Below are 26911 nucleotides of genomic sequence, written 5' to 3' on the forward strand. Positions count from 1 at the left end.
CTGTGTACAGAGTCAAGGTGAGGTTGTTGGCGTCATACTGGGATGAGGGTCAGAGGGAGTTAGGAGCTATGAAGGTGATACGATTTGCCACCAGTTTCTTGGTCCCTTTCCAGTTTGGGCGTAATCCATCAGTTCTGTACAGGTCACACTCCGTCCAGACTGAGTAGATATGCAACCACTGTTAGAGCTGCATTAGCATTGCTGGAGGAGGTGGCTTCACAGTCAGACAGCAGTGTGGAAAACTAGACATATAAAGTGTTTTGAAAAGTGTCTCTCTCTTACTGTGGAGCAAAAGCCATTCTAATTATTTCATTGTCGTTTTGTTCAAAAGCATGGATGGCAAGGACGATCTTTAGAGAGAAGAATTTTTATTTGATATGGGAGTGTCTGGTCACTGTGGCTATTGTATTATATAGTTTTGGTTATTGTATTGTATATTATATGATGAAGATTAGATGTTTTTCTAACAATTTAAAGTTCTTGTTAAAGTTTGTTTTAGTTTAAAAGACAGTAAAGTAAAATGTTAGGAATTAGGAAGTATTTGCAGTGACAGTTTTGTTCGCATACATTTTCTACTGTTTAGCACTTACCCACAACTACACAGCAAACACAGTGATGGACTTGGACACAAGAAGAAGTACACATAATGAGTGGTGGAGTGAGACGTCCCTTCTTTGTCTACTGTCTTTACAGAAGGCCTACTTGTAGCTCTCTGCCGCATGGTGGAGCCATTAATCACAGGCCGCCACCACAGTCTGGTCTAACACTCTGTACCTCTACATTCCAGGCTGATGTGGGCTTGTTTTCTCTCACGAATATGTAATTTCTCATCTATGATAATAGCATGTGTGTTACATATTCTCTGCTTGGAAAACATCACTGTTCCCTCGTTTATCTCCAGTCAAATTTATTGCTCGCCTGCAGGCTGCAGCTAAATCGAGCAGTGTTGTAGATGTCCTGACATTGTCTGTTTCTACTAATCCGCTCGTCATGATCAACAGACTGACTGACACTCATACAGCTTGCCACGTCCAGCATTCTGCGCTATTTCCCTCCTTGTATTTAGGTGGAATATATTGAAAGATTTGACAGATCAAGGATGCAGAGTAAAAACATCCTAGATCAGGGCTGAAAACAGACCTGCAGGAGCTATATGCTCCATCTTTTTGTGTTTGAGTCATTAAATTACTGGTAACCTGGAGAGAAACCAGAGAAGAGAATTTACACACTGCTGTAAATGTTATTCCTACTTTATCTGTTGTCGAGTTCTAAATGCCCAATCGTGTCACGGACAAAGAAGATTGAGTTTCAGCTGAACATTTGGTAATGCATGCTAAGCTACACTTGAGGGCACTAACACAGTTTGTTCCACTGGTGCTGCAGCAGGCAGGAGTGGAGGAGTTTGTCTCTGCTGGACAACGAGGACATAAATTTGACTGCTGTTCTGTACATGTTCACCCAGGACGACTGTAGGATGACAGTCGTGACACTGGCATCCATTATAAAACATTTCACATTTTGCATATCATGTTATTGTCTTTTGTCATGAGTGTGTGTTTGTGTCACCCACGCAGTATGACCATGATGGCTGCCACTTCCCCTCTAAACACCAAGATATCATCTGTACATCTATACGTTACAGATCATGAACATCTGTGGTCAGAAAGTTGAATCCTTATTATTCCAACCTGCAAAAAAAAAAAAAAAAAAAAAAGTAAAAAGACCCTCTATCACTGCAGGACTCTTCCTTATTGATTATTTTGATACCATCAAAGTTTTTGGAAGGTGTGGTGGGAACCTGATGTGAAGAAAGCCAAGCGTTTCGCCACAGAGTTGAACTGCTAACTGCTGTAAATGGAGGAGGAGCTGAAATAGAGGTAAAAAGTTTATGTTTGGACAAAATCCTGTTCTGCTTGTGTGTTGAAATATTCAATCATTATGTTCTGGAGGCAAAAAACATCTAACTAGTTGCTCAATTACCGTCACAGGAGCTGTGAGATTGGAGCTGCCTCAGTGAAGTTGTGGTGGGGTTCATTTGGTCTGCTGCTGTTGAGTAACTTATAGGGATTAGGTGAAATACGCTCTTTCTTCACTCTGCAGAGATGTTGCAGTCCTGGGACCACAGATTGCCCCACACAACGCTGCGGGACATTTCAACAGACACAAGAAGTCATTATGTGCTGCTCAATACATGACAGGCTGCAAGTGGCCTTCTCACACTTTCACTCTGCTTTTATAAATGAGGAGTTTGTTGCCAAAATGACACAGAGCTTCTATAAATATGGAGGATAAGGTCAGCGCTTGTAGATTATATCTGATAATCATGAAAACAGGAACTTGTTCATATTCAGCCACCCCACCAGTCTTGAAATGATGGGCCCCCTTTCCAACGACTCACCATCATTTGTCTTCCCATTTTAAAACTGGTGTGAATCCAGTTTGGTGCAGCAAATCTGAGGCCGTCCACATGTGGAATTTAAATTCAACCTTTTAGCCTTTTTGTAGGGGCTGAGTGTCAAGTTTTCTATGTTTGTAGCTTGTGGTTTTACAGATACGGATCATTTCTCTGATAAAAAAACTCAGTGACTGGTTTAGTGTGTGTGCTTATTAAAGCAGGACTGTGATAATCATCAGTTCAGTTTAGTGATTTGTGAAATTGCATACTAGCATGATTTTACAACCCGGATCACCCTAAAATCATGATAATATTATTTTTGCTAGTATTTATGCTTTTATGTGTCTAATAAATCCAGCAAGTATTGAGTTTTGGTCAATAATGAAATGGCAATAATGATGGTAAGTGCTTTCACAGTGTAAAACAGTCTAACGTTTGTATAAAAGAGAACTGAAAATCTGCATCCATGTGGCCTTTTTATTCGCTTTTTAAATGTAATATCTTTAACAGCATAATAAACATAGAAACTAGACATGGAAAGGGAACTGACTGTGTGCTTTCTTTATTCTGAATGTCATACTGAGAGTGATAAGTCATATGATCCTTGATCTTGGGAACCAGATGCATTGAATCCCACACTGCTGCTGATCTAGTAGCGCTGAAAATATTTTACCATTGTTACCACAGTAATTAGCAAGTGTTGTAACGATTGCTTTGGGCTGAGATAAAAAAAAGTCTGGCTTCTAGCCCCCACCCCTCCTGTCTGTCTCCTATCTCTATGTCCCCTCACTACCATCACAGCCACAGGAAGGCCCTGGCAGCCCAAAACACTGATACTATCTCTGCGCTCCTCATCTCTGTCCTCCGTTGTGTCGAAATCTTGCCCACAACCGTCCATGGCATGACGTCCGTTTCTGTGGGTAGACAGCTTATGTTAAATAATGTGGCAGGTGCATGCCGCGATGAAGGATGCAAGAATGAATAAAAATGTGATGCTTAAATGCACACACTGGGGTTTTATCACACCACTTCCTGTGAGAAACGGGTTGTTTAGAGGTGCAGTGAACAGGAATCCGAGCTTGGTGTTTTGCATCTGTAAAGGCTATTTGAGGAAGCCGCTTTAGTTTAGATTTCTTTGGTAGACTTTTTTTTTTTTTTAATGTCAAATTAGAACCAGTTGTCTGAAATCTTATATTGGCAGATATAAAAGACGACTATTTCATCCAAGCACAAGCAATTATTTGTTTATTTAAGAAAATCTTTGACAAAATTTTGCTTTAACAATGTATTGCTACAAAATAATAAAACACATTCAACAACGTTAAAGACTAGATCTTATATCAGCATTATTTCAAGTAGTCCCACACTCATTTAGTGATAAAAGATAAAGTATTATACAGAGAGAGACATCTAGGTTTCCCCTACAATCCTCTACAAACCACAGGTCATGGTGTAACCTTGTTGAGCAACAACACTTACAATCATCTCTGACAATGACCAGAAGTGTCAGGTAGATGATTAGGCAACGTTAGTCAAATCAAATCATATAGCAAATCTGTCTAATGCAAAGAGGGGTCTTCTTTCTGGAGGGTCTGTGAGGATTGTGCATGTAAGTAAAGATGGTGTCATCATGGACTTTTAGGAAAGTTCATTTTGAATTTTTAAGTTTAAGTATATGCAGGTTTAGACCCTCTGTTTTTTTTTCTGAACCCATTTGTGCAGTATTTTGGATTTTTAGATCTACAGTACTGTACTTCAACCTTCCTCCATCTCATGCAGCTGTTTTACAAAATCTCAACATGCGCTTGAAGTTTCTGTGCACGCTCCAGTCTCTTCATGCAATGACTGAGGAGCATCTACATTCAAACCCAGCACACGTCCTCTGGCTTTGTATTGAGACTTCAAGGTCCCTTTTTCAAAATGCTCAGGTGTTTAATTCACCTATTCACAGCTCCAGTGTGCAGGAGCGCCGAGGTTGTCCCCCCTCCCCTAGAAAAATCCGACCAGATACTAAAAGTTAAGTCTCAGATTTACAATTATTTGGATTTTTTTAAAAACATTTTTTTATTCAGTTAATTGTAAATGTATGTTGTCTGTACGTTTTATTTCCCACCATGAAACGCCTCATCCACACTGCCAGGAATTTCACTGACCATTGCAATGACCATGCTAACCCCCCGCTGCAGACGGCTGTCCGACAGCTTTTGTTAACCCATTGTTTCAAAAAAACGACTGCACTTTTTGAGTGTTAAATCTGCCATTGTGAGCACAGAGAGCTAATCAGGCACCGACAGCTTACAGCGCTTCACCAACATCAATTGTAGAAAGAACTACTCCCTGGTTGCTAAAACCCCCAAAATGTCCAGAAAAAAGACGGGGGACATGAACTCAGTGTCCTCAATGGTAGCTACAGCCCTGCCACTGCGTTCTGCCTTCTCTCCTCACAATTTTACAAACTATAACTGAGCCCTTTTCACACCTTTACGTCCCAACAAAATGCTTAATTTTCAAATGTACTTCTTCTATATGTGACTTTTTCACAAATGGTCGCGTTTTGGTGAAACTTCAACAAGGAGGCATTTGAATTTGAGTGTTGGGGGCCTCCCTCAACACTAATAGGATCTGCAGTTAGACATTAATACCAGGAGCAAACGTTGGTCTAGATATTAGACTCTGATGCGCCTCCATCCTCGGCTCCGTGCAGGTGCCTCTGTGACAGGATGTGTTTGAGAGTGTCCAGCTCCTGTGTCAGCTGTCCTATCCTCATCTGCAGCTTCTGGTTTTCGTCCTGCAGCTGCTGGGCCCTCTGCTGGGTCAGCATGATCCTCCTGCGGGCCTTGTCCCGGCTCTTTCTCACGGCGATGTTGTTCCTCTCGCGTCGCAGGCGGTACTCTGCACTGTCCTTGCTGATGCTCCTCTTGTTTACCGGGGCCCGCAGAGTTGGCAGGAGGAAGGAAGAGAAGTCCTGGAGGTCACAAACACAAATTTGTCCAAGTTGTGGGGAAGCAGGACGAGAGCGGTGTTTGATGATTTTCACAAATGAAAATGAATAGGGGCTACTTTTTAAAATCTATTAAACAACAAAACAATCACAAACACACACCTGCTGAGTGTTGGCGTGGCTCTGGTGGTGGTTTGTGCTCCCTGCACTCGAGGCGCTGCTGAGACAGGAAGAGGTGTACGGCAGGTAAGACAGTCCCATCATCTGCTCAGCCACTCTGTCATCACTGCTCCCTCTCACCAGACCCTGAGGCTGGCTGTACGGTAGCATGTCCATCTGAGCCAGCTGATTGGTGCATCCAGCGTGGCTGGAAGTGGTAGGGTTCAGGGTCTGGGTGTGGGTGTGGGCCTGACTCTGGTATGCCCACTCCTGGATGACAGAGGACACCCTGGAATCAGACATCTGGAGGGGTTCAAAAGCAGAAAGAGATTAGATTTTTCTTTCTTTTTTTTTTTTTTTTACTACACAAAGGTGATAAAAGATGAAAGTATTTTTTTAATATAGTAGTTAATTCACACATTAAGATTTTGTATATAAAACATGAGCCATTGTACCAGATAGCAACATAAAATGTAGTTTAATTAGCTCCTATTCAACCAGCCACCACAGTGAAAGGCTGCTCATATGTTGCTGGCCTAGTAATAATAATAATAATAATCCTAATTCAACTTCCCAAAAGGCCTCATTCTGCTGTATGTTGTGTACTTTTACTTTTGGTACTTTAAGTACATCCCTGTATTTTTACTCAGGTAAGAATGCAGGACTTTCTCTCATAATGGAGTACTTTTACAGTGTCTTCTTTTACTTACGCAAAGGATCTTAATACTTCTTCCATCACTGCCTACAAATATGTGTATCTTATCTTTAAAGATGAGGCAGTTGAATCAGATGTCTGTGAGAGGATGGATGATTGGTTTACAATGAATATGATGTAGTTTAATTAATAAAAAGTAAATGAATACACAGTATGCATATGAGATGTTTTGGCTTTGCGACGGCAAATAATGTTAACTTCAAAATATTACTTTTTCTAAGTGGTAGATTTGTATTTTTTATATAATTAGAAATGCAAAATTGAATGATACAAATGACAGATGCAACAATGTGAAAATAAAGAAAGTACAGAAAGTAAAGAGTACAGTAACAACATGTAGCTGAAACAATTACTGAATGTTTTGCTTGACTGACAGAAAATTTATCAGCAACAATTCTGATAATTAAGAATTTAGATTCAAGATTCAAGATTTCTTTATTGTCATTGAGCATGACATGTCAATGAAATTTTCATTGCAACCCCCATGTTAGAAACAAGATAATATGAAAGATTAGAAAGAATAAGATTAAGATAACTACAAAATACTACTAAAATAATCCAACATGCAATAAAAATATTCGTAAATGCAATTAAAAATATACCAGAATGAAAATATACTAAGACAATAAAATATACTAAACAATAAACAATAAGATATGCCAGTCATTTTATTAGCAAATTCACTGGTTCCAGCTTCAAAAATGTGAGTCTTGCTGATGTTCTTAGTCATCTATGATTGTACACTTTGTGTCCTAAGGTTCTGAAGGTGGTCGGACAAAAGAATAAATTTTAAAAAAGAAACTTTGATCGTGATGAGCTTTTTTGTCTTTCTTTGCTGACATTTAGACCAAATGATTAACCAGTTGACTAAGAAAATAACCAAAAGATTCAGCGACTCTAAATTGATTGTTCGCTGTGGTCCAGCACTAACAAAAAACATATAAAGTACAGCAAACTAAAAACTAAACTGCAGACTATGAATGATTATTCCCACTTCATTCTTCACCTCTTCTTTTTAAATCTATCTGCACAGCTTTAACAACCTGGAGACTGGTTCCATTATAAAGATAAGAACAATTTAAGATAAGAAAAACCACCTGTGCTTTTAATTCCTCCCATCTTTTTCTTCTTCAAAGGTCAGTGGTAGAATTATATTTGTATAATGTCTTAATGAATTTCTCCCCAAAGTAATTAAGATATGATCTGACTTACCATCGCCACAGACTCTGAATATTCTTCAGGTTCCTTGGACAATTTGGCTGAAAATGGTCTGAGAGACAGGAGACAGACAGACAGACAGGTACCCCAGTCATTCTCACCATCACTTCCTCTCTCTCTCTCTCTCTCTCTCTCTCTCTCTCTCTCTCTCTCTTTCTCTCTCTCTCAATACTTTTTTGGGACAAAGAAATTAAGCAGGTTTTAGCAGCAGGTCACATTAAATAATCCACGATTTTATTATATAATACTTTATTTCATTATCTACATTTTATTAATAACTCTTCGTTATTATTCTCACTTTGTTGCCATTTACTTGTATGAACTCTAAATTTGAACACTGCAACACCGTAACCAGAAAACCGGCTGTGTATGTCTGATGTTCCTCTGCGGCCCCCGTAGATTACATTGAAATCAAAATGGCTGCCCTTATAGACAACGTGAGTAGAGCTTAGCTAGCTGGCAGTTAATAAAGCGTGTATTTTTTTTTTATTTGTACCATGTGTGTTAACATTATTTACCATTCTGACGATTCAGTATGTATTCTCAATATGGTTTTGATACGGGAGATTGATAAAAGCGAATGATAATAGTTTTGTTTTCAATGACTTCAGCTAGCCGCTAGCTAACTTTTTAGTAGCCGTTCCGCTACATAACACACATTTTACTGTAGCTAGCAGTGATGACAGTGTTTGCAGTGCATTTTATGACATGTAATTTTACTTTCTAACAGGATTTAATTGAAAGTGATTTGCCCAAAGCTGTACAGCTGCTAAATAGTCTCACAGAACAGGTAAGAAATTGGTGTTCATTAAATTGTAATGATAATGTTTATTAATATAATGGTGAGTCCTGTTGAAGTAACTGGAGCTATGCCAACACATTCATAAGCATACTTATGACACACCATCTCATGGTGAGGTATTACAGAAGAATATTCGTCTTATGATCTTACTGTATGGTGCACGTGTGTTGACTGATCACAAAGTGATGGTGTGTCCCTGTCACCATGGGTATTTTGAAACACTATGTTTGTCATTAGGTGGCCTCAGTTACGAGTCATGTCCGTGAGCTGCTAACACAAGCCAAAGCTGGAGCATTGAAGACATCAAAGGTGAGCAGGGACTTGATCAGGACTGTTATTTAAAAACCTGGACAGCGAGGCTGGATTAACAGCTGGGCCAAAAGGCCCTGGTTCGCTGTTTTTTGTTGTGAGATTAATTACAAATTTTACTACCACTATTATTATTACTATTATTATTACTACTTTTGACCACTTGACTAAGACTGTTTTGTGTCAATATTTCAAGTTAAGATGAATGTCCAAAGTGTTAACATCTAGTAAACTATACTTTGACACGCACTGTATAGATACAGTCCAATGTGTCTGCTTTGCTCTTGCCTTTATATAATGTAAGATGTGGCCATGCTGTCCATATTCCCAATTTCTAAATATTGTTCATGTTTTTTTGTGTAAGGTTACAGGAAGATGGGCTACTTGAAACAAAATTTTATAAAGGCATGCATATCTGACATGCATGTAAAAGAATAAATTAGTTTTCTAGTACTGTCTGACCCGGGGCTGGTCTAAAGAGACAGCCTTCCCTGACTCTGCCCGTCTTCTTTCATTGCAGGGTTTGTCTTTTCTGGACCTTCGGTATCATCTGCTGCTCTTCTACCTCCAAGACCTCACTCACCTGATCAGCATCAAGACCGAAGGAGGCAAAATAAAAGACAGCGAAGCCTTGAACAGAGTGGTCACAATCAGAACGGTGAGATGACTGTAGAAACAGACCACTAATAATAAAATAGTCTCGTCTATGCAGCTGACACAGCAGCTTATTGCTTTACCTCCTGGTTTTAAGGTTCTGGAGAAGATGCGACCACTAGACCACAAACTCAAGTACCAGATTGATAAACTGGTACGCACAGCCGTCACTGGTAGTTTAGGTAAGACTGATTTCGTGTTGGTTGCGATGAATCCATCCACCAACAAGCTGATTTTTAAGCTTGCTTTAGCATGAAAGATGTGATCTACAGGACAAATATCAGACTTGGGGAGCTGCAAGATTGCCCACCGTTCGGGCTCACAGGCTTCAGTATAACAGTGTCTCATGCTTTTGTTGATTTCAGCTGAAAATGACCCACTGCAGCTGCGTCCTAATCCAGAGAATCTCATCAGCAAAGTAAGGGCTGAATATCGTACTCACTTCTAATCCCTCTTTTTATTTAGGTGGTACAGTTTATTGTACATTAAATAATATTGATTGAATGTATGTACTGAAAACCAAATTATATTACTTCTCTCGTGTATATGATTGCCTGAAAGCATTTAACCAGTCAGTCCACGGTTTAAAAAAAAAAAACAAAACATGGTAAATATTGACTATACAGGACTGTAACTGTCTGACTGACCTTATTTGCTTCATCAACCAGTTGAGTGAATCTGAGGAGTCTGAAGATGAAGCTGAGCAGAAGACAGAGAAGAAAGCAGCCAACTCCAGTGGCAGGAAATATGTTCCGCCAAGGATTGCAGCAGTGCATTATGGTAAAATGATTTGTCTTTTTAAACAGGGTTTTATTTCTTTGTGTTTAATTGTTTAAGTGACAATTCTGCCTTTAGTCTTTTAATTAAAGAGGTTAGATGCTTCTTCTTTGGATGAGTATTTCTGTGGAAATTAATTACGACTGCTGTGTTTCCATCAACATATGCACATTTTGAAGTACTAGTATGTGCTTAATGGGGGAAGAAACAGCAGTTCTGACTTAGTTTGACATTTAACTCACATGACTAATCAGTCTGCTCGGAGAGGAAGGTGTTTCCGAAGATTGAAATGTCTCCTCACAGATCTGATGTCACCTTCCTCACATCAACATGTGAAACAAACAGAAATGTAATATTTCCATCGTGTTTTCTACGTTTTTGGTTGTTGTTGTTGTTGTTTTTTTTTCGCAGTTTGAGGTTTGACTGGCACTCTTAAGATTACGTCACTTTGTTGCACCCTCTTCTTCTGCAATGGTATAATGGTTTTCTGACTAGAGAATTGCCGCCACCTACTGAATTACGATGAACCGTCTCCTAGTAATCGCATAACGGCAGTGGATGGAAACCACCAAGTGTTCACTCACCTTTTCTTTGCTGATTTTCTTGAAACTCAATGAAACGTTGCGATACATTTGGATGGAGACCCATCGATTGTTTGGAATGAAGCAAACGGCCCAACACTTCTTCTGGTCATTTAAAAAGGACTTAGCCGTGATATTTCCCCTATTGTTATTATGCGTCAAAATAAAGACCCCAACAAATTCTAACCTCAGCCTGTTTCATCCAGATGGTGACATGACTGAAGCGGATAGGAAGCAGGCTCAGGCAGAACGCCAGCGGCGGGCTGCCCTCAGAAGCTCTGTGATCCAGGAGCTGAGACAGCAGTACAGCGACGCTCCAGAAGAGATCAGGGACAGGCGAGACTTTCAGAGCGAGCGGGAGAGCCACGAGGAGCTGCACAGGTGTTTACTTGTTTACTGTATTTGAGCAGGTATACATATGAAGGCTGATGGAAGTGTAATAAAGTGGTTAAGGATGCAGGTATTGGGTCTAGTGCAAGACATTGGGGTTATAGCCACGACTTGAAAATAACATAACACGCTATTTTAGGATGAGTTTCCTTCTACAAACACTTTTTTTTTCTTCATAGGAAAAATTATGAGGAGTCAATGATGGTGCGTCTCAACATGCCCAAACATCAGAAGGCCAGCAGAAAGAGAGGCATGATGTCCATGTCGGGCCAGCTGAGCGGTATCACACACTTCGGTGACATCACAGCACTGACAGGCGGCGAAGGCGGGCAGGTGAGCTTATAGTGACATCACCAACCTGTCAGTAAGGAGTCATATTTCAGTCACTGATCTAGGTTGAAACCAAGTTGGTGGAAATTTGATTTTTTGGTCCAGATGTATGAGAAAATGTGTGTGTGTGTGTGGAGGAACTTATTGGGAGTTTGGCTCAGGTAGGGCAGGAGCTAATCAAGCAGTAGACAGGCTGACCTGACCTGAGTCTGGACTGACTGGATAGGCCAGATTATTTATATTGGCTATTATGCAACTTGGGCTGCCACCAGCACATAATTAATGTTGGACAGAACACGTCTGTTGTGTGTTTTGAAGTCATATATTTGTGTATCTTGGTGACTCAGTTGTCTGGTGCTGTGCTGGCAGAACTGTTGGCAACATCTACACTTTGTGCCTACACAGGGTTGGCATGCAATCCTTCTCTGTACCGTTTTCTGTCTCAATTTACCGTCTGATGTCATAAAAAGTACTAATGAGCTACATTAATGACTGGCCAACCTCATACTGATTGTCTGTTCCACTGCCTGGAAAACTCATTCAGCTAAATGTATTCAAGAGGACTTGGAAAATCCATGTGCCATGTTTAGATTTTATGCCGAACATGAGAAGCCACAAAAGGATACTGTTAACAGGCTCATCTCTGACCAGTATGAATGGGAGCATTGTGGCCTGTTTTTGTTTAGATGCCATTCTTAATGCAGTTGCTGGTTCTAACACTGCGTTTATTGGTGCAGGACGGGGATAACCCTCGGCAAAAGAAAAAGAAGAAACCCATGAAGAAGAAAACCAAAAGAAAAGGTGAGGACATTAATAGGACAATACGGACGAATGTCCAAAGATTTACAACTATATTTTAATTTACACTTCACAACTATACAGTGTGAAGAATTGAAAATAAGCAATCAAGGGTTGGTGCTTTTTACTTTAAATCTTTTTAATCTCTTTTGTCTTTCTCTGCAGCTTTTAAGAAGCACAGATAGACCTGTGATAGGAAGACCAACATGAAGATTTCTTACCAGCAGCCATCATCGTTTTACTTTACTTTTACGCTAAACTTCAGAGTGTAAAAGATTTTATTACCAATAAGTTGGTTGTACTAAAGCTGTAAAATCCCCACCACCTCTGTATTGAGAATGACTTCTTCATTCAGTTTATGGAATAAATATTTACTGTTAACTGTGTTGTTTTATTTACCTCCATTAGAGGGCAGTCGCATTGCCTCCCCATCAGAGGTAACAAACAGACCATCAATTACAACAAAAAGAGTGGAACATTGAGTGAATTTCAAGATTGCTCTCCCTTTTTCTTTAACATTGGACATTTTAGGACATGTTCATCTGGCACTGACAAGTATTGGTGGACATCCGAAGAAACTCGTCCAGTTCAGTCTGATCTCCACTGTTGCTTGAGAGGCAGCCAGATGCTGATACAAAGCCTAATCACAACCTGGTGCAGCAGGCGCACCGGCCAACTGACCACAAGACAAACGTTTTAGTACACGTGTCACTGGGTTAGATAGTCAGATGCAAATACGTTAACCCTGCCTGCTTGTGTCATTTGTTCATGCACTCCTGTGACCTTGTTCCTAGAAGACAGTAGCAAAAACAGAAGTAAAATATGTGGCTGAATTTTATTTTGTGGTTTGGGTTTCAGGGTCCTGATATTGTGCATGGCTGTCATGTCTTACGGTGGCACTTTAATAAAACAGAGCCAGTAGTATCAGTAATGTTATTAGCTACACTCGTGCTTTTCCTATGATGAAGTCAAAATGTCTGCGGTGGAAAAAGCTTATTCGGGAGCTTAAAAGCACACCACCGCCCACAGAGTTAAATTCCCTTCATAAGAAAGCATCATCTCATATTTACGAAATAAACAGTAACCATGTGTGTGGTTTGGTCAGTTTGTAATTCATCATATGCCACCAAGTAGTGTCAAACCTTCAAAGTTTACTTCTCATTCTCAGGATATCTTCTAAATATTTAAGATTCAGCCTGCCTTCCAGATCAAACAATTTGCTTCACAACTGTAATTCTATTATGATAATATGCTTTTCAGTGACTTACAACTTTCCTGATACAGTCACTTAGTACATGAAATGACAAACCCCAACCACTTGATGTTACGTGTTAGAGGACCAATGAAACTGTATGCAGATACTCAATTCACCAGGGCAGAAACATTAGAACAAACTCACACAGACGCAGTCTCATTTTTACACAATGTCTTTATTTTTTTTTTTCCCTAATTACAGACTCATGGGTTAAAAATAAAAATAAAAAAAGCAAAAACATTTGTTCAAACCCACTCCCCCTTTTCAAAAAATGAAAAAGAAAAAAGAATAAGTCTCCACACAAACCCCACCCCTGACTTTCCCCCGCTCTAAAATAACAGCTCTGGCCCACTCCATTTATTAAATTAATAATCAATGCCGTTAGCTCGTCAGCCTTCCTCAGACAAGCCGTGACTGCACTGCACATAGTCAGAGAAAGGGGGCGCCTTAAGGTCCGCTCTGTACACCCCAAAAAACACCCTCGTCTCTGGTCCTGCCTTCCTCACTCTCACGCAAACTTGCCTGCCTGCCACTCAGCTATGTTGGCTTCCACTCTCTGTATATAAATCATGTGTTGGGTTGGCTGCCTGTTAAGTGCTGCCTGTACTGCAGTGTGCTGTGGTGTATGTTGAACAGGTGTGTGTGTGTGTGTGTGTGTGTGTGTGTGTGTGTGTGTGTGTGTGTGAAGTGTGAAAGGGACTAAAAGCATCATCAGCGTTTGCTGTTGTAGTAAATGCCCCCCGCAGCGGGCCTGTGGTCACCCTGCCCCCCTCCCCCGCCCCCCCACACGGACAGGATGGGGTGAGTGTGCATAGCGGGAGCAGAGAGAGAGAGAGACGCTGCGGAGACAGTGGGGGGGGCCGGCGCCACCTGGGGAGGGGTCGTCAGCCTCCACTGGTCCTGAAACCTGAAACGACAAGAAGTGGTCTAATATACAGAGAGAGGAGGGGGTAGGGGAGGGGGGGAGAGATGGGACAGGGAGCACAGAGGGGGAGAGGGGAAAAAGGGGTGGGGTGGGGGGGGTGCAGGGGTTGCACGAAATAAAAACACTGATGCCTGTTAAAAGAACAGAAGGAGCTTTGGCCATGCCTGAGTTGGAGCTGACAGGTATGGACGAGCGGTAGGGGGTTGGCAGCACGACGAGGAGCCCCGCCCACGAGGGGGAAAAAAAAAAAATCTAAGCATGTATAATCCCACTGAACACTGAAGGTCCGTAACTGCCCAGAGAGCAGTGGACAGAGAAAAACACAATGGTGTGATGAGCCACAGACGAGGAGGGGGAAAAATAAGCATGAGTTATAAAATGCAGGGAGGGTATGGGTGAGAGGGGCAGAGAACGGCAGACACAAAGAGGGTTGAGGAGGGGTGGGGAGGTAATGATATACTCCAAACCACAAACTTAAAACACAAATACTCTGGCTACATATGTACGGTACATTAAAAACAAAACAAAAAATGAATACAGTATCTTTTCTTGTTGCTGTTTCCCCCCACGTTTTTTTTTCTTTTCTTTTTTTCTTGTTTTGGTGGTGGTGGAGGGTGAGTGGGTGGCCTGTGTTGGTGATGGTGTGAAAGCAGGAGGGTCACAGCCAGACCAAAGGAGACACATCTGCAGCCTGAGATACCATCATCTTCTCTCTTCCCCCGCCCCGCCTTCCCGCCCCTCAAAAAGCAACAGAAATACAAAGAAAGAAATCTGCCACCGTATTCCTTCCCCAATGGCCAACTTATACCTTACCAGGGGTGACCGCATCAACCTCCGCACACGCACGCTCACACACAATCGCACACTGCGGCCAGTCAGTCTCTCTGTCCAGAAGAAGTGTTTTTTTTCCTTTTTTGTCTTTTTTTCTCTCTTCTGGGATTCTCTTCTTTTATTGTAGGGGAAGGGGAGGACTTTTTTCATTGTGTGTGGGTTTTTTTGTTGTTTTTTTTTTTTTTTTTAAATGGGAACAGAGAGGGGGGGAGGGTTGATAGTAAGGGAGTGTTGGGGAGGGAGGGGGTGTTTAGTAAGGGGAATACCACGATGTTGTTCGCCCTCGGCCCCTGGAAAAGAGAGAGAAAAAGAGGGTGAGTTTTTTTCTGGTTGGCTTAAGAAGACGGACACCAATTTCCTGGTGTGATATAATAGATATGTGTATGTGTGTGATTGCGGGCACAGAAAGGGTCTGCTGAAATTTCAGTCCAAGAAGTAAACTGAAGGGGAAAGAATATATTTATTGATATCAAAATGAATGACAGAATGTTTAGGACAGTGTTCACAAATCACTTAATAGACATACCATCTTAACGGTATTGTGCCTTTGATCTTAAGAGGTGTTTGTGTTACAACAAATCAATCTGGAAGAATAGACTACAGGTGCTGAAGAAGCTGAAAGCAGCTTTGTTAAGAGAGGAAAAGTGTGTAATTTCCAGATAGTAGAATAATGATTAGTGTGTGGGTGTGAGGGGACAGCAAAGGCACTCTCTCTCCCTCTTTCTCTCTCTCTGTGTCGCTCTCTGCGAGAGCCGCCTCTGGGGTCACTGTGGGGAAAGACCTGGAGGACAAACAGCACCACACATATACCCCCAGCAAGAGACAGTGCACATACATATATACACACACGCACACGCCCACACAAACTTGACAATTCAGGGACAGGACTCACAACTACATCGTTATTATACACTGAAAACACTGTCCGGCACGTACACAAAATCCAGGCAGCAGCAAACTTTCCACACATCCTCTCCTCCGTCTCTCTCACACTCACACACACTATTCAGTGGCAACAAAACACAAAAAGGTCACACTGGGACTGAGACCAGTGGTTGTTAGACTTGATGCTGAGGTCAGGCTGCAGTAATGAACCCTCGTTTCTGGGAGTGAACGCTGTCAAGGTGAATCTGAGTTGGAGTGTGTGTGGGGGGTTCCTGTACATGCAAGAACATACACTCTACATAAGTACAGACAACCAACGAGGTTCCTCCACATCAGGAGTACAGTATGTGTGTCTTCCTGCTCACATCAAAATCTTTGCTTTTCACCATGCAAACTTGGGAAGATGAGAACAATGTAGTAATGGATGAAATATCAGAAAATACTTGTCGCAACCAGAGGCCACTTTCTGAAATGGTTGTAAACATGAATGATTTCCTTTGTTCACTGGCTTTCAGTCAGGGTGCAAGCATTTGAGGTGTTAGACAAATGCCAATATTTGGCCGTGTTATCCTTTAATACCATTAAATTCTGGCAGATGAGGCTCTACTTTAGCCTGGACAGATGGCACTTGCTGTGGCCTTGTTACATTTTAACTTCTTATGAACAAAGCCAATCAACACTTGAGATACCTTTATGAAACGTAGCTCTGCGGCTGTGATTGCAGGACCATGGCCAGGCACTGTGAAATCTCCCCAAGCACACAATGGGTCAATGTAAAGATTTTGAACTCACCATGTGTTTTTCTCCACCATGGATGTGTTCCCACAACAAGACAAGGCACCAGTGAAAAAAAGTGTTATGTGGTTCAGAACTGAGCCTGAATCTGTTCAACTACAGCACAGAGGACTAGTGATGAATTCCTGATGTAGCAACCAAACAGCCCTTCTGCTCTCTCTGCAAGAAGTGATCAAGGCCAGTTCAAGTGGAACAACTCTGCTTCTCTGCATGCTATTCTCTGTGACTGACTATTACATATTAACCAATGCCGTTAGATAATGGGAAGATACACAATGCACATATCAGAAATAACCTTGAGGGTCTGTCAAATTTCTATTGGCAAAACCAAAAATCACTTCATGACCTTGGAACTGCCGAGTTCAATCTGACTGACTGGAAACAACATTCAAAACTTTAACTGTTTTAGTTTGTGGCACGTTTCAGGCCAGCCTTTGAGGCCAATACTTGACTTTCTGTCATTCTGCTTGGTGGGGTGTCAAATCTTACTTCTATTATCTTCACATAACTGTAAATCAGTCAGATAGAACTCGACGAAGTTCGCTGGCCACAATATGGCTTACATACACATACTAACCAACAAGTTAGCTTAAAGCCCTTTATATCAAATGCAATTGATGCTTAAAGTCCGGCTAATTAACTACCCAATAACAGCAATACTTTCAGCTTCTTGAGACTTTATATTAAAAACCCCCTTAGCTTCTCCCCAAGTCTGTGTGTGCCTTTTCCTGCAGCTCAGGCCAAATCCCAGTGAGTAAACTGGCAGGGTTAGGGGTTCTTGGTATGTGTGGGAGTGGCTAGGGTAAGTACACAGAGTGATTAGAGAGATTCTGACCTTGAGTTTCAGACACTTTCTCACACAAAGGAATGAATAGAGATGTAACCCTTTCTTGCGGTTATTTAAAGGCAGCCTCTTGAAATGGGAATTCACTGCATAAGTACGTGAATCAAGGGCAAATATGAAACAAGAAAAAATACCAGATAAAATGGACTAAACAGGGGCTTCTCTGGAGAACTTGGCAAACCATTAAATCACTGAAATAAAGGCCTTTTCCAAAATAACTGCTGCAGTATCTTTCTTCTGGAAAATGTTCTTTGTTGAACATTAAGTAATAAACAACAGCCAAGGCCTGAAGGCTCCAGATGCTTTTCAGGGATGATCAAATCAGAATCTCTCAGTCTCAGAGCTCAGTGCATGTGTGGGGAAGTTGGCATGCAGAGCAACGCGTTTGGCACCACACCTCCATTCTCAGTCTCAACAGAAAAAAAAAACAAGATGGCTCCACAGATAGAGCTCCATGGGGCTTATATAGTTTCCAGTGAGATTCTCTGTAGCCTTGAGTTCTCACTGCCTACAGGGGCTAGTTTACATAAAGAGGCAGTAGGTTGTGTTGTTCAGTTATGCTCAAAACAACCTCTCAGATTATTTAGCATCATCTCATTTATAGAAACTGCAGCTCAACTTAACTGCAGTGTTTTGATCACATGTTAGAAACACTTAAAGTTTGCAGTGACAAACCCCACGTAGCCGTGCATTAGAAACTAGACTACAAAGACTCACAGGACCCCACTGAACAGCTGATTTGAAGCCTACCCAAACACTGTCAGTAGAAAGCCACCAGAATCCCAGTGCACAACAGTCAGTTCAATGCCAGGCTTCTTCTGTTGTTCAATATAGACCACAGTAATGACCTTTTAATGGGTCTATAAAAAAACAAAGAAACACAGCACAAGCACCACGACTTCCAGCTGCGACAGGTTTTGAATACAATACTAAGGAGATGGAGCATCAAACACAGCTGCCACGAGTGAAGCAGTGCTACAGGTCACTCTACTGATAGTCACATAGCTTAACTGAGAGGTTTTGGCTAAGTGGTTTGCACTCTCCTGCCAAAAATAGCACAATTACCATTGACACCAATCTTTCCAACAGAATTTTAAAAACTAAGCGCACCAGTAACTTTCTGTTATCATTAGTTGCAGGAGATTGCACTGGCACTAACCCAAACATATTGTATGAACAGCCTGGGAAGAACAAACTGATGTGCACCAAGTCTGTTTGCAACAGTTGAAATGGTTAGATGTGATGTGGCATGCAATGAGCCTCTCGGTCTCACAACTGATGAGATGTGACTTCCAACCTGACTACACTGGAGGTTTGTGCTCCTGTGTTTCTATCACACTGTCTAATACGATGTGTTGTTCCATTAAGTCAATACCATGATTAAATTCTAACAAATCTTGAGACACATTTTGTTTGGCTGTAATATTTATGCACTACACACAAAATCAATAATGCTCAGATTGCCTCCCTAGTCCCGCTGTACTTACCTTGTCTATTCTACCCAATCGTGAAGGAGTTATGTTTTTCCATATCTCCATTGTAAACTTATTTTCTTAGTTCTTAGCTCAGTCTATCTAGCTCTTTACAATGTAATCACATAAAAAAAACTTTCTTAAACCATACTATTCACCCAATTATTTCTAGGGTTGAAAAGCAAAATCTGAACAACACTGTGCACCAACAAAAGTGACCAATATGGTCCACTGGACTCTTTCACACTTGTCCTCAGTCACTTCACTTTCCAAATATTCAAAAAGTGTCACACACAGGCTTGTCATTGCCAGCAGCATGTGGCACACATGCACATATTTCCTCCAAATTGGGGGGCCTACAGTTTTATGAAAGGGTATAATGTAACTATGCTAGTCCTAGAGATATATTTAAACACACCTGCCGCGTTACATAAATGAAGACTTGTCCAGTGAGACATCAGCTTCCTTGTGCTGTTCTTGTGCGAGGAGAGGACAGTGTTAACCCTGACTACAGTTGAGGGCCAAAACAATCAATATACAGTTTATTAACAGTCCAAATCCTTGTTTTCTCCTTTGCCAAATCCCTTTTCCATTCAACAAATACCAATGCAATTGATCATAATTGCAAGTCCATGGAAACCTTTAACACCAACTGCTACTTCTGGCTGGTCATGATGGTCTGTCTTGTTTGTCCTTTCCTTTCCTTTCAGTGTAAACAGTGAGTGAGGTGCAGTGTGTGCAGGTGCAGTGTTCTCCCACGGTGTGAGAAGTGAGGCATCACAGCGTCAGCTCACCTGAAGGCCCGTCCTCTGCCTCTGGGTGGTGTGTAGCCGCTGTAGTAGCGTGCGCGCGACGAGAAGCTTCCTCCCCGTGACCGGAACCGAGCACGTGGAAAGCCGCGGTCTGTGGTGCTGATGCCTGGTCTGTTTGTTCTCTTAGCGCCCACCTGAGGAGACAGAATTGAGCAAGGGATCATTAAACTAACTTCCAGCCTTGTGGCACTGGCCTTTGTGATTTCAGATAGAATCCTTTTTTCTTTTTTTTTTACTGAGATGAAATCTTCCGAAAATGATGAATGAATGATGAAATTTTCCTCTCAATTTGAAAATGTAAAATCTATGTAAGTTTATATGGATGATTCTATATCAGTGGTCCAGTAATCATGTGTCACAGTGACAAAAGCACACTAACACTTTTAATTCAAACCCAAGGAAAATGTTAGCCAGAGAACAAATAATCATTAAATTAGCTATCATAGAGCCTGGTTGGTTTGCAAACCTACTCTACTCTTAGTATAAAGCAACAAGGTCGAAGTAAGACCTTGTAGCCGTGTGTGTATAATAGAGCTATCAAAACCAGCCAAAAATTGTTTGAATATTCAATCTAAAAACACACACATAGGTTCGAACAATTCAGAGATCTTTTTTTGTGTATAGTGTCCATAAGAGGGAAACCAATAGGAGAAGCATACTACTTGTCTGTTATTTCAACATAAATCTAATCCCCAAAATACCTACAGATTACAAATAAACAAATAAAATAATGTCCCATACCGCGTTGCTGAATTATGCGCTTACTTTAGATTTTCAATGAATAAAACAGACATTGTATGTGCAGTTGCACAGGTCCACACCTCCTGGAAGACTTCCATTCCCCGTACAAACTGGAGGAATTTCTGTCATATATAATCTGATTATGGGCCCTATTTTCCATTGGGGGTTTTTTTGTGTCCAAGTGACTACTGGATGGAGGCATTTTCTGACAACAAAGTATAACCTTGTTTATACTTCTAAGAAAACCAAACACAGTCATGTCACCCTTTTCTTATTTCCTCTTAACTGTCACTTTCCTTGTCATTCTAACTAATGACTGCTAAAATCGCCTGTGAGAATCTCCCAGTGTGAAGATGGGAAAGCTAAAAATCTGAAATGTGAAAAGCCCATACCTTTATCTGCCTTCCTCTGAAAAGAGATTCATCCAAAGCCATGGCTGTCCGAACAGACTCTTTGTCTGCAAACTCAATATAGGCAAACCTGTAGAATGAGAAAAAAACAAGACATCACTCAGACATAGAAGTCCCCAAATGCAACATGACAGCACCTAAAAGGTTTAAAAGTGGTCTAGCTCTGGTCCCAAGTAACTTTTACGCTGTGGCTTTTTTTTTTTTTTAAAGCACAATTAACCATCCAGCTCCAGTCAAACTTCAGCATTTGTATTGACACTTCATAAAAACCCGTCCTCCCAGTGTGACTGTCTTATTTGTCTGCCAGCAGCGTGACTTTGGTATATCTGCCACACGCACAAGCAAGCAAGCAAGCACGCACGCACGCACGCACACACACACACACGCACACACGCACACACGCACACAGCAGTAACCACCCATGCGCTGATTCATCCACTGCATAGTGAAACAGTACAGTATAGTGATGGTGTATTACCCCTTGGGATGCCCTGTGTATTTGTCACATAGGATGGTGACTCTGTTTACTGAACCACAGCCATGAAAATGAGCCTCCAGCTCTTCTGCCGTGGCACCGTAGTCAACCTGAAGAAAGACAGCATAAAGGTTAGACATGAAAAGATTTTTCATTAGCTTCCGCTTCAACATTTTGATTTTGATGTATGTCTATGAGGCACATCCAACATCCTGGACCAAGAATCAAAGTCATTTGTTTATGCCAGTTATATTGTACTGAATTAGACAGGCTGAACTGAAAACAGGCAAATATCATCTAAAATTGAAATAAAGAGACTGAGGTATAACAACAGATAAACAAATAAGAAGACATGAGTAAATTATGGAGATAGACAATAGAAACATCTGTAGAGTATGATGACTTTTAAAACTATTTCCCCTTTGGAATATTTCTGAAAATGTAAGATTTGAAATAATAAAATGAATAACAATGAAAAAACATTTTTTTAAACCTAAATATTAAACACAACCATTGTTTTATAAGACTCAATCCCATTTATTATTACAGATGTGGGCAGTGTTTTTATGGGTCAGAGAGTAAATAGAGTGAGATCACCTTTGTGCACTGAATGTGGGAAAAGCAATTTGAGGTGTCTTATACCTGCATCTGTATAGTAAAACTACTGGTTAGTCAATTTTCTTTAAAAAAGGGCTGAATTCTGAAAACATGGACATTTAACAACAAGACTGGGTGCAAGGTTAATCCTAAAAAAATATGGGGAGTATACGGCACATCTTACTCTGTTTATAGCAGGCTGACCTAAAAAAAAATGAGGGCTGTTCTCCAGGTGCTTTAGAAGCTGTAGCTTCATTGCAGATCAACAATGGGAAAGTCATCATTTGTTTGAGGATACATGAGACTAAATGTTGAAGGCTTTTCAATGTTCTTATAAAATGAAACTTAAGCTTTGGTCATCGGATTAAACGTTATGTTTTACATAACCAAAATGTTGCACTTGGGACTCACTCTCCAGGAAGACGCATAGCCAAAGTGATTCAGAGGAAAACTTGGTATAATTAGGTTTTATTTTCCATTTTTCCTTTGATATTAAACACATAGAACATCAAACTCTGATTAAGTATCTGTAAACTGAACATTGGTTTGATGCTTGAGTATGTTTTCGCTAATCTTAATTTGCTCATGTTTCACATTCACTGTATAGGTAAATTGTTAGTTCATTTCCCAAATGTATTGTTGACACTTGGTGTCAAAAGGGGGAAAACACCTTTGAGACACTCTCAAATATACAACTATTTCAACATTTTGCAAAGAGGAAAATGGGGGGAAACTTTAGTGCCCACATGCACAAAGCTGAAAATACTAAATAATGGCAAAAATACTATAATGCTGCAACTGTTGAAACCAATAAAACCTTGCAATAGTCCAATGTTTTATAGGCACTTTTTCTTACGGGATTTCATTTTGACGCCATCTCAAAAGTTACAATAGGAAAACAGAAAATGTGGCCAGAAAAGCATCTTTGAATGAGACAATAAAGAGACAGGTACTCACATTTCCAACATAAATCGATCTGCCATCTGCTTCCATCTTTTCCTCGATGGACATGATGACAGGGCCGACTGCACAGGGAAGAGAAGACAAAGATTTCCACAAAATATTTCAATTAAAACCAAATACTCAAAACAGCTGTTTGTCAAACTACATGTGAAATTTAGTGTATCGTCAACTGGCGAATCCATTAAAGGATGTAGAAATGAAGAGTCCTTTATCAAGTGCAGGTCTAAAGGCAACATTGAAATTAGAATTGAGTAAGAGTCTGAGAAGTTTGCTGGCTTTTGTATTGATGAAACTGGTGCAACTGTAAAATATCCAATAACACATAACTGGATTTGCAGATTAAGCACTTAAAAACAGACCTTTTATTAATGCCTTAGTCTGAAACAATTCCAATCGCATACCGTGGTCTCTTGCAGGTATGCTATTACTCTACTGTCGTATTGTTAAATTAAGTGTGCAACAACGACACAAATTCATTATTAAACTAACTTATGCACCAACTATAGATTTCCATGACTTTTTCTAACTTCAGCTTTTAAAGTAACTCTCTATTCTTGGCACACCAGCAAATGGACATGTTGATGGTTTATGCTTATAACAAATTACTAACCTGAATTCATATTTTAATCTAGGTTTTTAAAGTTAAACTGTTAGTTCAGGATCACTAGTTGGCAATGCTTGATGGAATAAATTTGAGATGTGAAACTATTTTTTTGTCAGAATGAAAAGAGAGAGAGAGAGAGAGATAAATACGAGGTCTCTGCCTCGCAAAAAAACAAACACACCTGGTGGGGGGCTGAGATTCATCTGTTTCTCCACCTCGTTCTGTAACTCCTTCAGCTTCTCTGCCTCTTCCTCCATCTCTCTCACCCGTGCTTTGATTGCCTCCAGCTCCTGCAACAAAGAGACAAATTCCATTAGAGCCGTCAGTCCATCATAAGCACAATACAACTCACTGAAGGATTATTAACAGTGTGGATGACTGCTATGCACCGCCAACAAATGCTGACCAACTACCATATCTTGCAGTGAAAATGACATCATTAACAAATGTTGCCATGATACCCTTTTGACAGCCCCACTGACAACTGCACCCTAAGGCAAGATGGTACAGTAGCAAGGAGATGCTGAACCTGTGTAAGTGATGGTGCTGACAAAACAAGACCTCAGCTCATGAGGAAGCAAGTCTTTGTGTTGTTTCTACCAAAATCAAAAATACACACATTGAGACTACTTCCATCTAAAACGTACTGTCAGACTGGTCCTTCACCTTCACTAGTTTCACTGACTGTCACCCCCACATACAGCGTTTTACAGCCTACATTTGGCAGTAGCTGCCTTGTACAACTTGAAAGTTAACCTTAAAAGGTATTAAACAAAATGTTTCACTTTCACATTTCCTTTCACTTCCAAATGAGTATTAACCATGTTTTGACCCAGAATTTAAAATATACACAGAATCAAAATGCCGAGTAAATTCAGTACTATACATAAGTAATCATACAAATTTCAACCCAACATTTATTGTTCAACTTGTTTAGCATGTAAAAATACACACATCTATAGTGAGAATATGTTCTTATTTTTCTGTTTAAAAGAACTGAAATTCAATTAAGAGCCGCTTTAGAGACACAACTTGAAATGTATTTTGGGGCAGTGATAAAGATCAGGCCTGAGGTCGGAAGAAAAATGTGAATCCCACAAAATGAACACTGCCAAAAAGAATATAGATATAAAAATCAATAATCTTATGGTGAGCACAGAGATGGCTGTGTCCTCACGTGGGAGCGGACCCTCCTGTCTGACAATGGTGCACTGCAGCACAGTGGGAGTCATTCCAGCTCCATCCAAGGCTGCTGCCTGTGCTGACAAGATTTGTAATGTAAAGGCTCTTTGTACAACTGGGTGCACAGACTCAGACATATTAAATTCAGGTCTTCTCACCAGGGGAGAGTAAAACTGCACCGTGACACACCACACGCGACGCTAATGGCACCATCATTTCTCTCAGCCCCACTGTATCCATGCGTCTGATAATCTGACACATCAAAATGACAACAACCTTCAGCTGCATGCATCATAGCGCACGTCGATGTGTGAGAAAGTAATCCACATTCACGGCAAGACTGTTACAATAAGACATCCGACACTGACACGTTGTAGCGCCTATTTTTTTTGTCGCATATTCTGTGCAAGCTCTTTCACTCCCCTCCCTTCTCTCATTCTCCTTGCCCTGGCAAAACATTGAAGGATGCAAACCCAGCCCCTCAAATACCGCAACCCCCTGCTTCTGCGTTGCATGCTGCGCTCTCACTGCCCGACAGACAGTACTACAACCTCAAAAGCCACCTGGACATGCTGCATAGATGTTACCAGGGAAATGCACTTGTGTGTGCAGGAGTTGTTGGCAAATGAAATAAGGCCGACTGACGCGGATTGCACATCTTGACCCATAACACAGAGCGCGCGATTGCAAGCATCGTCCAAAATAAACGACAAAGATGAGCAGGTGCATGTCTGCTATCTCCACCCTAGCTTTGTTAAAATGAGCTAGCTTGTTAGCCAGCCAGAATCCTGTTCTCGCATTGTTGTAAATCTAGCTAGCGAGCTAGTAGTAGTTAGTCCTGGCAGCTTAAGATACAAAGTCCGCATTTCATCTCGTGACAAGCCATCACGGTTGACAGGTCCTATGGTCATCTTAGCTGCATCACTTAATGCTGGCGCTGGCGACAAGCTAACGTTAATGTTAGCCTGCTGACGCTCGGTCATTTGCATGTGCACACACCGGTGCAGCTGCAACCAGCATAGCGGTGAAGGTAAATGGAATTTAAAAAAAATTGTCATTACCGTAATCAGGTCGCCTTCTAAAGCGGGTAGACTCGCACAGCGGCGGCTAATGGCGGCGGCCTGTCCTACCCTCGCCCCTAACTGTCTCCTGCATCTCCGTCTCGCATTTTTTTGCGACGAGGATTCACCCCCAACGACTCGAGCTGCTCCCTGGCGCAGAGAAACTGGCGCCGCTGTTGCGCCAAGATGGCTGCCGACACCACGCATGTCACCACCCATTTCTACTGCACTGCGTGAACCACAATGGCGGTTAATATCGACCTGGCGATAGCAGTAACACACACGGCATGTGACCCAAGATTCGCGAAAAACAATCTCATTAAATTGGTTGCCTGCTTTCACTAACTACTCCCATTTGCCTATAGTGTGTCCTGGTATTCGTGTGGGCTCTCGCAGCTGAAACAATGCCCTTCACTTACCGGGTCTTCAATTGCGGCCTCTCCCTCTTCTAACCCCGGTTCTTCGTCACCGACACCCGGGTCTTCCAGCTCGGGATGTCCGGGGTCTGAATCTAGTAGAGATTCCTCCGCCAGTCCGTTACCGAACTCCGCCATCGCCTTGTTCCAACTGTTCCAACGCGCCTCGTGGCCAAACCAACGTTGCAGGCCCCTACTCACACACAAGGGGGTAGAGTGAGCGGGGCGGCGAAAAGAAAAAAACGGCGGAAAACGCCGCTTAGTAAAGTTAAAACGGGGAATAAAATGCTAGCTACAGTCCCAGTCACTACTCAAACAGCATACCACGATTAACAAGGACTGCTGTTTCACTCGCTGCCTTTACAAAATGGTGCTAATTTACGTCAGAGAATCTGGTTTATTTACTTAAATGTGTATATAAAAAGGCGAGGACTCTACGCGAGAGCGGCGGCGTCCCTTCAGTTCAGAAATGGAAGCCGGGGGCGGAGTCATGTATCACTGCAGGCGTAAAACTCTCCATCCTATTCGTCAACGGATGAGTCTACACAAACCTCTTTGGTGTCTGCGACGTTCC

General features: G+C 41.4%; 3 protein-coding genes across 4 annotated transcripts; 1 reads left to right on the plus strand and 2 right to left on the minus strand.

The window, feature by feature from the left end:
* Nucleotides 1-3623: 3623 nt before the first annotated feature.
* Nucleotides 3624-7464, minus strand: cebp1 (CCAAT/enhancer binding protein (C/EBP) 1). The gene is made up of 3 exons (XM_041961767.1): nt 7423-7464; nt 5499-5798; nt 3624-5360 (listed from the first exon to the last, which is right to left on the minus strand). Exons 1-3 carry the CDS (start codon nt 7423-7425, stop codon nt 5055-5057), a joined length of 609 nt encoding a protein of 202 aa, XP_041817701.1. The 5' UTR covers nt 7426-7464; the 3' UTR covers nt 3624-5054.
* Nucleotides 7465-7841: 377 nt separating this feature from the next.
* ngdn (neuroguidin, EIF4E binding protein) lies at nt 7842-12450 on the plus strand. Its single transcript, XM_041961685.1, has 11 exons — nt 7842-7865; nt 8159-8218; nt 8468-8539; nt 9060-9197; nt 9291-9375; nt 9559-9611; nt 9862-9973; nt 10758-10932; nt 11121-11274; nt 12009-12072; nt 12235-12450. Exons 1-11 carry the CDS (start codon nt 7845-7847, stop codon nt 12252-12254), a joined length of 954 nt encoding a protein of 317 aa, XP_041817619.1. The 5' UTR covers nt 7842-7844; the 3' UTR covers nt 12255-12450.
* A 1052-nt stretch (nt 12451-13502) lies between these two features.
* pabpn1 (poly(A) binding protein, nuclear 1) lies at nt 13503-26799 on the minus strand. 2 transcript variants are annotated; one of them, XM_041961542.1, is made up of 7 exons: nt 26341-26799; nt 23860-23968; nt 23069-23136; nt 21518-21624; nt 21022-21109; nt 19871-20022; nt 13503-14231 (listed from the first exon to the last, which is right to left on the minus strand). In XM_041961542.1, the coding sequence occupies exons 1-7, from the start codon at nt 26473-26475 to the stop codon at nt 14036-14038; spliced, it is 855 nt and encodes a 284-aa protein (XP_041817476.1). In that variant the 5' UTR covers nt 26476-26799; the 3' UTR covers nt 13503-14035. The 2 variants fall into 2 exon arrangements, with proteins under 2 accessions (XP_041817476.1, XP_041817477.1); XM_041961543.1 differs by lacking the exon at nt 13503-14231 and adding an exon at nt 15197-15370.
* Nucleotides 26800-26911: the final 112 nt, after the last annotated feature.

This window comes from Chelmon rostratus, chromosome 20 (genome assembly GCF_017976325.1).
Source record: "Chelmon rostratus isolate fCheRos1 chromosome 20, fCheRos1.pri, whole genome shotgun sequence".
Classification (NCBI taxonomy): Eukaryota; Metazoa; Chordata; class Actinopteri; order Chaetodontiformes; family Chaetodontidae; genus Chelmon; species Chelmon rostratus.

Excerpts from the sequence above, each read along its gene's own strand:
- ngdn (XM_041961685.1), top strand. The coding sequence starts at position 7,845 with ATGGCTGCCCTTATAGACAAC. Across the intron at positions 8,219-8,467 it reads TAAATAGTCTCACAGAACAG|GTGGCCTCAGTTACGAGTCA; the intron begins GTAAGAAATTGG and ends GTTTGTCATTAG. Across the intron at positions 12,073-12,234 it reads GAAGAAAACCAAAAGAAAAG|CTTTTAAGAAGCACAGATAG; the intron begins GTGAGGACATTA and ends CTTTCTCTGCAG.
- pabpn1 (XM_041961542.1), bottom strand. The coding sequence starts at position 26,475 with ATGGCGGAGTTCGGTAACGGACTGGCGGAGGAATCTCTACTAGATTCA. Across the intron at positions 20,023-21,021 it reads TCAGAGGAAGGCAGATAAAG|GTGGGCGCTAAGAGAACAAA; the intron begins GTATGGGCTTTT and ends CTGTCTCCTCAG. Across the intron at positions 14,232-19,870 it reads GGCAGAGGACGGGCCTTCAG|GTTTCAGGACCAGTGGAGGC; the intron begins GTGAGCTGACGC and ends TTGTCGTTTCAG.
- cebp1 (XM_041961767.1), bottom strand. Across the intron at positions 5,361-5,498 it reads GCCACGCCAACACTCAGCAG|GACTTCTCTTCCTTCCTCCT; the intron begins GTGTGTGTTTGT and ends TGTGACCTCCAG.